The sequence below is a fragment of the Lonchura striata genome, chromosome 13, assembly GCF_050655825.1.
Source record: "Lonchura striata isolate lonStrDom1 chromosome 13, ASM5065582v1, whole genome shotgun sequence".
NCBI classification, from domain to species: Eukaryota; Metazoa; Chordata; class Aves; order Passeriformes; family Estrildidae; genus Lonchura; species Lonchura striata.
In genome coordinates this window covers 5,823,513-5,836,095 of record NC_140715.1, presented here as the reverse complement: position 1 = coordinate 5,836,095, position 12,583 = coordinate 5,823,513, and the positions used below count along the sequence as shown (strand labels likewise).

Genomic DNA, 12,583 nt, shown 5'->3' with positions numbered 1-12,583 from the left:
TATAATTATATAATTATAATTATATAATAATTTATTAGTATTATAATATTATTGCAATAATAATTGCAATAACAGAGGCTGTAATCCACAGTCAGAAATCTTGCCTCTTGCTTGAACCCTCCAACACTCTTAGGGACCAACACTTAAAAAACCCAACCTATTTAAAATTTTGTACTTTTTGAATTGAATTTGGGAGGTTTGAGGAGTAAGAATTCATCCAGACACAGGATAAATCACAGTAATTAATGGGAACAGAGAAAATCTTGAATGCCAAGTGTTTAACAGGTGCACAGTGTCCGAGGGCTGGTGTGAGGAGCCAGGGGTTTGACAGGTTCTGTTTCTCTCTCCTCCTGCAGCCAGAGTTTGACGACAGGAGGGTGGGGCGGCCCAGGTCCATGCTGAAATCCTACCGCCAGTTATCCTTCATCTCCATGTGCTCCATCAGCTCAGACTGCAGCACTCCCAGGAAACCTGCTTCAGAAAGGTTGGTCAGAAACACAGCACAAGTCCTTTTTCAGTCCTGTTTTTTTGTCAGAACTCAAAATGTCCCTCAGACATTTCTGGAGGTTCCAGGCCCTGGTCAGAAGCATTTGAGACCCTGGCAGGCAGCTGGAAACAGCTGTGAGTTTGGGTTTGAACCATGGAATGATTTACCTACCTTGCAGGAAGAACAAGAAGTCACAAAAGTTTAGATATTATAGTAGAAGTAGTCACAAAGTAGAGGGAAGAATTTTTGAGTGCTGTACAGTGGGGTTTCAGTTTTGTACATGGGGGTCAGAGGTTTTAAGATGGATTTGGGATTTGGGCCTGTCCTGTCCTCCCTCTTTCTCCTTCCTCACCTCCATGTTCTTGGTGATGTTGGCACTCACAGATTGGTTTAGAGTAGAAAAGCACCATTTAATATAGGTAATAGGCATTGGGGAAAACTGTAACCATGTAACACGTAATGTACCATATAAAAGATAGAAAAGCACCATTTAATATAGGTAATAGCATTGGGGAAAAACTGTAAACATGTAACACGTAATGTACCATATAAAAGATAGAAAATCACCATTTAATATAGGTAATAGCATTGGGGAAAAACTGTAAACATGTAACACGTAATGTACCATATAAAAGATAGAAAATCACCATTTAATATAGGTAATAGGCATTGGGGAAAAACTGTACCATGTAAAACGTAATGTACCATATAAAAGAGAGCAGCAGCCCTGGCGGGGAGAGAAGAAGCAGTCGGGGTCAGAGAGGATGTCAGGGTGTGTGTGTGCCTCTGCCTGAGCTCTGAGCAAACCACAGCAGCCAAAGGAGAAAATCTTTTAGATAACTTGCAATAAACTGCCTTGAGACTGAACAACAAGAGACTGCTGAGCCTTTCTTGGGAAGCACGGGTTGGAGGAGAGACTTTTCCACTACACAGAGCCACCCCTGACCTAGGGTGAACTCCATCATTTTTTAATCAGTCTTATGGGATGAAACAAAAATATTTTTAAAAAGGAATGAAAACCACCAGCAGCTTTTTCAGACTATACCAATATTATTTTTAATTGTAGCTATCACTTCATCCATGCTGAAAACTACAGTGTTTCAATCTTAATAGACAATATGCGTTCAACTCTCATTGGAAAAAAAAAAAAAAAGTGGTTTTTCATTTTCAGAAAAGAAGTATTTTAAAAATCAAATTACTTTTCAAAAATTTACCAGGATCCAGGGATTTTTACAAGTTTCTTTTTAAACAGTTTTTAACTTAATTAGCATCTTTTTGTTTGTAAAATGTGAATAGGAAAAGAATAAACTTTACAAATTTGAAAAGGTGGTGGAAGATTACACTTATAGTAATGTAAAATGCTTTGTCTAATGGATAACAAAGAGACTTCTAAGTTTGAGAGGATAATTATAGGTATAGTTTTTTCATCCACAAATTGTTTTGTTCACTTTATAAATTATCTTTCAGGCACACAAAACTTCTTCCCAAACAAGGTGCATATAAAACTGAACTTGCTGAGCAGTGTTTGATTATTTTTTAAACATCTGATCTCCCTTTCTGAGTAGTTCACTTTGAAAACGTCCAGTGGTGTATGACCCTCATGTGGAAGGGTTGATTTTTGAGATACTCCTTGTTATTCTTTGAGATTCCTGAGGCTGCTCCTGCTGCCCTCCAGAAGGATTGAGCAGACCATCATCATTTGTGTGCTGCAGTACACCAGGACACCTCTGACAGAACCAGGCAGGCTTCCTGCACCTGCTTTTACTTCTTAGGATGCTAATTTGTTTCTAGGCAGCACAGGTCAGCAGAGTGACCACACTTCTTGATTTATGAATATTGATGTTGCAACCTAAGTTCAGTCCCATGCTCCAAATTTTGAGAAGAGAGTAAAGCCAGCACCAATTTAATGGGCTTTTTTTTTTTTTTTTTTAATGAGAAGTAGCCCGATTTTTAAACAGCAAAAATTAGAGGAAGAGAGAAGGTGGAAGGCAGGTTATTCTCTGGGTGTGTGCATTCTTGTCCAATATTGTGAAATAAATAGGAGAATACATTTAAAACATGGCAACAGACAGCAATGCTCTGTCCCCTTTGGTCCTTGTACAACCTTGTACATGCCTCACTTTCAGCACCACCATCACCACACAGCAACTTGCCGTGTGAGCTCTACTCTGTTTAATTTAGGAATTCTTAAGCTGATGCACAAATCTTTAAAGAGTAGTTTGAGCTTGTTTTAATATTTTACATTCTTTGCTAAATTTTAAGATGGTGTCACACTGCCTGAAGGCATCTAATCTGAATCTCCAGGTGGCAGCTGCTGAAGTTTGCAAGCAGTTTGCAAGGCTGCCTAGAAAGTAGAAGGAAAGAATGACCTGCATTTATATTTCATGGGGAAATGACATCAGAATACCAGCAGCTTTTAAAATATCACTCAGCAACTTGTACTTTTCTTTCTTTTGCTCCTGCAGCTTTGATCTGGAAGCAGTGCTACCAAAGCAAGGAAAAGCAGAAGCAGAGGAGACTGCTCCGCAACATAATCCTCATCCTGAAGTCAAGATGAGAAGGTCCAAAAAAAGAACAAAAAGAAGCAGTGTGGTGTTTGCTGATGAGAAGGCAGCAGCTGATATTTCTATCTCTGACATGAAATGCGTATGTTACTGATTTAGTGTTTCATAATCCATGAAAAAGAGGACATTACCCCTTTCCTTAGAAAAAGAAAAATATATCCCGGACAAGTCCAGCTGTCATAAAGGGAAGGATGCAGGGTGCAGAGATGATCTGCCCTGCCATGAATGAAACATGCAGAATGCTGTGGAGGAAACAAATAAGTGAGAAAATCAGATGATCTCTCCTGGCTTCTGGAGGCAGATAGCAGAGCTGGGAGCTGCAGAGCCTGGAGCCTGGTTAGCTGAGAAAGGAGCACTGTGTGGGGAGGGTTAAGCTGCTTTCCTGCCGAGAGGCAATTGACTGTGCTGACATTTCACGGCAGCTCCTCGCAGTCAGGGCTATTTCAGAAGTGATGAGCCCTGTACGTTTTGTACCTTGTTATGGAACATGCAGCTGTTAGGAAACTGCAAGATTGCAAACAGTGCTCCCTAAATGGTGCCAGACTGAAGTTTGGAAGTGCTGGCACCTCTCGCTCCATAGATCATCCAAGGGCTTTTATTGCCCTGCTGGATCATTACAGAGACTTATGTCACTTACACTTGTCCTTTTTTATATCCAGAGTTTAATCCTCAGGAGAATTTGATTTTAGTATATGTCCTCTAGATACACAGGCCTCATCTATATTAAAAAGCCAGGCAGTAACAGATTGTTGAATCTGTGGAGGGAGCATAAATAATTTGATCAAAAATGTTTGAAGGAATCATCAAAGGTAAAATGAATGGAGTAGAAGGGAAGCACGGAGAAACTCATGGATGATTTTGACTGTCTTACCCTGCATATCCTTGTGCAAAAGAGAGATAAGGCACAGTCATGCTTTGAGAAGCTCTGATATACAAAACCATGTAACACCTTTTTGGCTTTTGATAAAATTAGACAACACATACACCAAACTTTGGGGATCCCACTGTGTATTGAGTTAGAGGATTTTCTTCTGCTTCAAAAAAGCAGTGACAAGGATTTGCAGCAGCCAAGCTGGGCATGTTAATGCAGTAGGAATTAAAATAAAATGTTTTCAAAACTTCATTTTACTTTGCCGATCACACCCAGAGTTCTCTGATGGTATTATGCCAAAAATAGGATAGGAATTCAGATTTCAGATCACATAGTACTTCTGTAGCTTTTTTGGAATTCTTTTTTTTCTATGTAGAATGAGAAGTTTTTATCTAACTATAAATTACCTGCAAAATTGTTGCATGTTTTTAGATTGTACTTCATATGATACATGAGCCAAAGTCTCAGTCCGTCATTAATGTTGGAGCTTTTTTATTTAACAGCTGTCAAGGAAATATGAGTTCATGAGTGACACCAATCTCTCAGAACACGTGGTGGCACCTCAGAAAACGTCTGTCCTCAAGCAGATGAGCACTGTCAGTCGTTCTATGCCAACTATCCCAGGTGAGGTGCTTACCCTAGGGTGAGAATTCTGAATTTATTGGGATGTTAGGAAAACAGCAACGAAGGGTTTGTTCCAAGCAGGGCTGGCAGCTCTCTCCACCCTTGTGAAATCCACTGGGACAAAGATTATAACTGAAGAGTGTACTGTGCATGAGAGGCTGTACTGCTCCAAATGCTGGGTGACACCGTAGTACCTTGTGCCAAAATATAGATTCTGTTGCTCCTGGAGCTCCAAATTTCAGTTCCTTGTATGGTGTGAGCATTCCTGCTGCCTAGAAAGAGGCAAGGTTTATTCTTCTTCCCTGCTCTGTAGGGTCTCAGGAGCACAAACAGGGCCTCACAGCCACGGGCAGTGTGTGAAACAGGGAGAAATGCTCTGTGCTGTGCTTTGGGGGATGAATATCCCCAGAGCTTGCTCCATAACACGATTTTAACTTCTGGTTTTGAAGCCAGAGAGGAATCCCATAGATTCCCTCACCATGGGAGGCAGGGGAAGCAAGATAACACAGCTGCCCCCAGAGAGATGGGTGGTTGTGTGAAAGAAAAGTGTGACTAAAGTGGGAGCTCATCTCTAGGCTGAGGCACACAGCAAAAAGCTTGTTCCACAGGACATCCCCTTTCTTAGCCTGTATTTCATCTATTCTTCCCACTGCCCCTCTATTTCCAGATGACTGTAACAGATGTTTAGCACAACACAACAAACTGCCATGGCCCACTTCTTTGTCATGTATTTAACTATTTTAATTCTTTGGCCAGACTGGTCCTTTTTTTTTTACTGTTCAGTTTCAATGTAATGAAGTTTATTATTTCCCTATTATTTAATTTTTTTGTCCTAAGGTTATAGTTGGATTAATAATATCTCAATTTTTTCTAACCAATGCAGTAGCTCATAATTTTGAGTTGTGCTTTGTCTACAGTCTGACTCTCCTTTTTTGGTTTTGTTTTGTGTAACCAATATTGTTTCCATTCTAAGGATTAACTCTGTCTGTCAGCACTGTGGCATCTGATGAAACAATTGCCTCACACAGGCTGAGCCAGCCAGTGTTCCCCTCCACCTCAGATGGTGACAAGAAAACCTTCAAAAGAAAGAAAGTGAACCAGTTATTTAAAACAATGGTAGGTCCTGTGCATTTGTGGGGGGAATAGGAAGGGTTACATGTTCAAGAGTTCTGTGCTATGAAAGTTAAGTATTTTTGAGACTTACAGGCTCATAAGGCAAACTCTGCTTTTTTTCCTTAATGCTTTTGTCAGAGAGAGGGGTGGGAGCTCAATGTGGAGGCAAAGCTGGCTGTGGCAGCATTTCCAGAGGGAAAGATGCTGGGATGGAGGACTGGAAGAACTGAGAGATGCAGGGATGGAAGGATGAAGGGATGCAGGGGTGGAAGGATGGAGGACTAAAAGAATGCAGGGGTGGAGGACTGGAAGAAAGCAGGGGTGGAAGGAAGGAGGACTAGAAGGATGCAGGACTAAAGGATGCAGGGGTGGAAGGATGGAAGGATGAAGGGATGCAGGGGTGGAAGGATAAAGGACTGGAAGGATGCAGGGGTGGAGGACTGGAAGGATGCAGGGGTGGAGGACTGGAAGGATGCAGGGGTGGAGGGATGGAAGGATGAAGGGACGCAAGGGTAGAAGGATAGAGGACTGGAAGGATGCAGGACTAAAGGATGCAGGGGTGGAAGGATGAAGGGATGCAGGGGTAGAAGGATGCAGGGATGGAAGGAAGGAGGACTGGAAGGATGCGGGGATGGAAGAAAGGAGGACTGGAAGGATGCAGGGGTGGAAGGAAGGAGGACTGGAAAGATGCAGGGGTGGAAGGAAGGAGGACTGGAAGGATGCAGGGGTGGAAGGAAGGAGGACTGGAAGGATGCAGGGGTGGAAGGAAGGAGGACTGGAAAGATGCAGGGGTGGAAGGAAGGAGGACTGGAAGGATGCAGGGGTGGAAGGAAGGAGGACTGGAAGGATGCAGGGGTGGAAGGAAGGAGGACTGGAAGGATGCAGGGGTGGAAGGAAGGAGGACTGGAAGGATGCAGGGGTGGAAGGAAGGAGGACTGGAAGGATGCGGGGATGGAAGGAAAGAGGACTGGAAGGACGCCGGGGTGCAGCGGCGTGTGCAGCTCCGCTCCCGCACCGCGAGAGGGCGCGGGCGGCCCGCCGAGAGCCGGGGCGCGGGGCGGGAGGGGAGCGGCGGGACCGGGATGGGATGGGATGGGATGGACCGGGATGGGATGGGAGCACCGGGATGGGAAAGGATGGACCGGGATGGGATGGGAGCACCGGGATGGGAAAGGATGGACGGGATGGGATGGGAGCACCGGGATGGGAAAGGATGGACCGGGATGGGATGGGAGCACCGGGATGGGATGGGATGGAATGAGATGGGATGGACCGGGCCGGGATGGGATGGACCGGGTCGGGATGGGAGCACCGGGATGGGAAAGGATGGACCGGGATGGGATGGGAGCACCAGGATGGGATGGGATGGACCGGGCCGGGATGGTGGCGCCGCGCTCGCAGCGGGCTGGGCGCGGCACCGCGCAGGGATGCTCAGGGGAGATGATGAGTGCAAAGAGGAAATCGGTTCCTCTCACTCTGGCTTAAAGCTGGCTGCTTTCCTCTAAAGTGAGAAACGTTTCACTGCTGTCTGAAGTTTTCACAAAATTAAAACTATTTCATTAGCGTAGTATTTAACCGAGAAAAAATAATATCCAGAGCAGCTATTCGGACACAGAATGTTAAGCTTTTCCTACTTTGAAGGTAATGGGAGGGTGACATTTAATGCAGATGTGGGTAGCTACCAATATAGGTATTCTGGAATATTTGTACTCTTTTGCACGCCAACTTTTCTGATCTTTCAATGCAAACGGTTTGTTGTTTTGGTTTCTTTTTTTCCTAGGTAATGGGTTTCATTTGTATTCATTACTTTCTTAAGTGGTTTGGGTTTTCTTGAAGGAAAAAAAGGATAATGCCTTCAGGGATCATATAGCAACATTTAGGAAAGCCTTCAGTTAAATGTGTTCATAATCACGTTTTGCTGGTAGGAATAAGAATAACCTATTAATGTGACGTCTGTAGTATTTCACTTACATTCAATTTATCACACACTTGCTCATTTCAGACCCAGGAGCTGCAGCTTTTCAGCACTATCTCATCCACTCATATTTAAACTTAAATATTGTATAAAAGACAGAGAATAGAATGTTCTTTCTTGATAGAAAAAGGACTAACTACATCTAAAAATTCAGTTGTGAAGTGCTTCATAACATGTTTGGAATCATGTGGGCATTTTTAAATACAGGTTTAAAGTTTTGCAGAATAGAGAAATGAATTCAAAACATGCAGGATTTGGTCAATGTATTTTTTTCTCTAGCTACAGCTTAAAGGCACAAGTAATTAATGCATTTACTTCTGAATCCAGCACAGAATCAATTTTAACATATGAAAATCTGTTTTGGTGTTTTTTCAGCGCATTTCCAGAGTTCTGGAAGATGGAAAGCAGTCTGTGGAACAGCATTTCAAACCTTCATCAACAGATCTGTGATCAATTTTTACAAGACCACTTCTCAACTGAAAAAAATCATACCTACACAAAAATATTCTATTTTAGAGCACCAGATACTCTAAAGAAAGACACTGATGGAGAATATGAACAACATCTCCCACGGGCTCTGCTAAGTTACTAGTGATACAGATACAGGAATAACATTTAAGGAAAACACTGCAGGATGTGTCCACTGGGATGTGGAACAGAAACCTCTGGCTGCAGAGGTCAAAGGGAGCTGGGTGTTCCCTGGGGACACAGCTTGTTCCTGAGAAGTGACATGTGTGTACAGGCCAACAGCAGCACTCACTGGGTGATGCAGCTCAGGGGCTGCTCTTTCCAAACAGCAGAGTTTGGGATTTCTGGAGCTCATACAGACATCCAGATATCCTTAAATCCTCGCTGGCAGTGTAGCCAAGGCAACAGATGGCTCAGCACAAAATAGCCACTGACAATTTGCTGTGTGGCTGGAGCTGGATTTACAGCCCTCAGATCCCTCTGCTGCTCCCAGCACACTGCTCTGCACCCTCAGTCTTCCCCTGGTGATGTCTGTGGCTGTCACACCACTGCCTGAGTTGTTTTCAGAGCAGCAGCTATGTGGAAAACATGCAGAGGTTTATTTACAAGTGTGCAAATTGACCTTACATCCAGCAGCACGGCGAACAAAAGCTGCATTTCCTGCTGTTCAATAAAAAGTTACAAATCTGTTTGATTTGCCCTGCCCCTTTCTCTCTGACATCTCCAGGTACCACTGTTTGAAAGGTAGCAGTTTTTTACTGACAGCAAACAGAATTCTAGAAGCCCAAGTTTTCTGGGTTTCAATTGATTTTCTGTGTCTTCCCTTGTGCTGAGGTGGTGCCTCAGTGGTGTGAGGCTCCACAGCACTGCAGGTCAGCACCTCGAGTTTTATAACCTGTCAGCTCTTTCTTGAAGTGTGTCTTCCAGATAGAGGGGTCTAAAGGTGAAAAATGGATTTCCTTCACTCACCCCTTTACATTTCAGACACTGACATAGGTTTATACTGAGTAAATAAAATATGTTCATGTACAGTGTTGTGGGTGAGGGGACTGGCCTTGTTGCCATTACTATGGATTTGGGAAAGATAAAGTTATTTCTTGCTGTGGAGCTCAATTTATGGAAAGACATCTGCAGTTTGTTTAAGCCTAAGTTTTTCTATCAACACTTTAACATACAGTGTGGATAAATTAGTTTTATGAATTTAGGATTTCTTTGCAAGTTGTCAGAGTGAAGCTGTTTTCTGCTGGAGTAGTTAGTGATTGTTTTCTGTGAGAGGTTTGGAATACTTGCCATTGGAATTAATGCTGCACTTTCACCAGAATAACCAGACCAGCTTTAACACTAACTGCATGTTGGCATGAATTCTGATAGAATTTGGGTTTCATTTAGTTTCATTTGCTTTTCAAGAGACTTGATAATACTTCTGAAAAGGCACAGAGGAAGAAAAAAGTTTTCCATGAGACAAATCTTCTGTTTAATAGGGAAGGTTATCTGTGAGTGGGAGAAAGTGAAAGGTTGAGGGGTGCACATTTAACATCTTGCTAACCTGGGGGAAGAGGAGGGAGGGTATCAAAGGTGTCCTTCAATATTATCTGCAGGTGCCCTGAATATAGCACAAAATCAACAACTATTTTAAAATAAAAGGTTAGGTTCTATTGGAAATTAGTAAGAAAATTATGATTTAGGAACTCTTTATTCTTTGTAAAACTACTTGTTAAAGGTTACCTTTTATTTATTGTATCTTGCAGAGATGTTTTCAGGCGAGTGGAATAAGTTTTACCTCTAGCTGTTATTATGAATTGTTATTGAAATACTGTGACTCAAAGTAGCAAGAATGGAAGTGAAGAAACAAATACCAGGAAGGAGGGAGCACAGCATTCAAAGGAAGTTTGGTGTTGGGTGTTAAGCCAGTGGTTCAAGATTTGTGCTTGTGTTTTGCTCAGGTTTTCATACAGTTTTTGGGGAAGGGTTTAGATTCACATTTAGTTTACTAAATATCAGCAATAATTTTATTTGTTGTCCCACACCACAGATTGTCCTCCCCTTGCCAGCCCAAGTTCCAAGCCTGAAATCATGTCAATCAAACCTGAGCAGAAAAGCAAAATTACTAAGAAAAAATAGCTGCCAAGAACAGGGCATTAACAGAATTGGAATAAGGATATTTGGACAACAAGATCCAGCCTTTCACAAGTTTCCAGAAACTGTGGATACTGGCATTTAGTCCAAACAAAAAACATAGCATGAAGGACAATTGATGCCCTGGAAAATGCCAGCATGGCAACATCTTAAAAACCTGAATCAGCACTGATTGCTGCCATGTGTGTCATGAGCTCAACAGGCCTTTAGTTCATGTATGCAGAGGTGGGGACAGAACCTGTATTTGACATTCTTTGGGATGAAGAACAGAGGGAAGAAATTTCCTCCAGGACAGGGTGAGGCTTTGGCTCTCTCTGTGGAGAGAATTTGTGAAGCAGGAATGGCTTCAGCTCTGGAATGGCTTCAGGAGCCCCAACATGCTCTCACGAGCTTTTCTGTACCAATTTTTCCCTTCTCTCTGACATTTCCAGTCATCTGGCTGGTGGCAGTCTGGTTTGCTGTCACATGGCACTGAGATAATGATGGGGCTGTGTGAGCTGTAATGAATGAGCTGTTTGCTGGGGCAGGAAAGCTGCACATGCAGCTGAATTTGATGAGCTGACCTGCACTGGGTGTTACACTGCAATGACCCAAGATGCATTTAAGCTGCACATTGTAGTTCAGTTTAGGCAGAAATGTCATTTTTACCCAGACACAGGTACCTGGGTGTCTCTGTGGTCTCTAACACCATATGAGAGGTGCTGCTCCAGCCCCAGGAGCCACTGTGTCAGTGCAGCACAAGGTCTGCACAGCAATTGTTGGCATTTACCCACACCAGGGTACTAAGGAGAATCCTCACCTGACTTGGGTATCCAGCCTGCCCTTGTTTGTGCCAAGAAATCATACCAAGTTGTTATTATGAAATTGTGACTTAAATATTCATTCTGGGGAGAAATTAATGCCCTTAAAATCTCATTAAAAATTAGCTGGTGTGAGCTATAGGAAAATGGTCAGAGTCTAAGTCAATAAGGATCAAGTTTCTGAGGAGGAAGGAGAGTTTTATTAAAGATTTTACAGACCTTAGGAACACACTGTTCTGGAACTTGAATGTGTGATAGACCTGCTCGACATTGAACTTTTATCTCTATCACACACAGCCTGTAACTTTCTTTATTAGACAGTAGAAATTGTGGGTGAGGAGAATCATGGAAAGGTTTGAGTTGGAGAAGACCTTAGAGACTGACAATTCCCAGTCCCCAGTGGGGGTACTGGTGCCACACTGGTTATTCTGTGAGGACACCATTGACATGTTACACATCATTGGATCTCTGCTTTCATTTGTTCCACCCTGACCGTGGGGTGAGGGCACTTTTAGAAAGAAAAGGTGTTAAATAAAAATTTTAAATAGCATGATAGGGAAGAGAAAGTGGTTTTATTTTTTATTAAATCCGGTTTCTGTTTAAGTCAGCCAAGGCCCAGGAGTTGTGTTTAAAGGCACCCAACCACATAATGCTTGTGCTCACTTCTGCTATTTTCAAGGATTTTAGCTTAAGTATCATAAAAATACCAGAGGATAGAGGATCCTTTTTTTGTTTTGGTTTGGTTTGGTTTAGTTTTTGTTCTAGCTTCAGAACAAAACTATTCAAATGATGAAGAATATGAAGAATATATCCCAGAGACTGATTCCATATATGCCAATGTCAATCATCCAGAACTAGGGCATTCTGTTTAAAATAAAAGCATGGGTCAATTCTTCAGAGCGGAGGAAGATAAAAGGAATAACTTAACCAAACACAGCATTTTTCTCATTTAGAAATCAAGAGAAATCAGTGAATTTAAAGCAACTTCTGTTTCGCAGCACCCATTTTTTTAACTGTTTCTGAGGAGGGAAGAAAACTAAACAGTTTAAGGATTCCTCCCCTCAATATTTTTTGGATGAAGAGATGTCCGTCCTTTTAGATGCATCTCTCCATTTTTTTAGGAGTATGGAAGCCTCCATGAAAAAAAAGCTTGCAGCCATCTCCTATCCTGGGTGCCTTGGAGAAATCACTGCACAGAACTTATATTTCCCTGCCAGAACTCAGCTCCTGCTTGCTCTTAGTCATTCAAGGTCCTTCTGAGGGGGGACATTGAGCAACACTCCTGGGGCTGCCCTCAGCTGTAAGGACTTCAGCACTGGCAGCATTTACTGCTCTGGGGTGAGGAGAGGATTTGTTCTTTATTGACTCTGCGTAATTTTCTGTTCTGATTTGCTCTTATGATGCAGTGGGTGCTAAAGATTAACACTGTAAATGAAGAATTGCTCTGCAAACAAACCTCGGGTAGGCCACGGATTTCATAAACTTTTAAATGTTAGATAAATTTAATCACAGCTTTAAAGTGAGAGCAGTTTGATCTGATTGGGT

At 42.5% G+C, this 12,583-nt stretch overlaps 1 protein-coding gene across 1 annotated transcript in view; it reads left to right on the top strand.

Annotated features, from left to right (window-relative positions):
* The window catches only part of DOCK2 (dedicator of cytokinesis 2), a 158,896-nt gene extending 150,105 nt beyond the window's left edge, over positions 1 to 8,791 (top strand). The window contains exons 48-52 of the mRNA XM_021531902.3: positions 357 to 484; positions 2,953 to 3,133; positions 4,426 to 4,546; positions 5,520 to 5,662; positions 8,010 to 8,791. Of these exons, the coding sequence (XP_021387577.3) occupies positions 357 to 484; positions 2,953 to 3,133; positions 4,426 to 4,546; positions 5,520 to 5,662; positions 8,010 to 8,084 (648 nt within the window). The 3' untranslated portion in view covers positions 8,085 to 8,791. The remainder of the gene's footprint in view (positions 1 to 356; positions 485 to 2,952; positions 3,134 to 4,425; positions 4,547 to 5,519; positions 5,663 to 8,009) is intronic.
* The last annotated feature ends 3,792 nt before the right edge of the window (positions 8,792 to 12,583 follow it).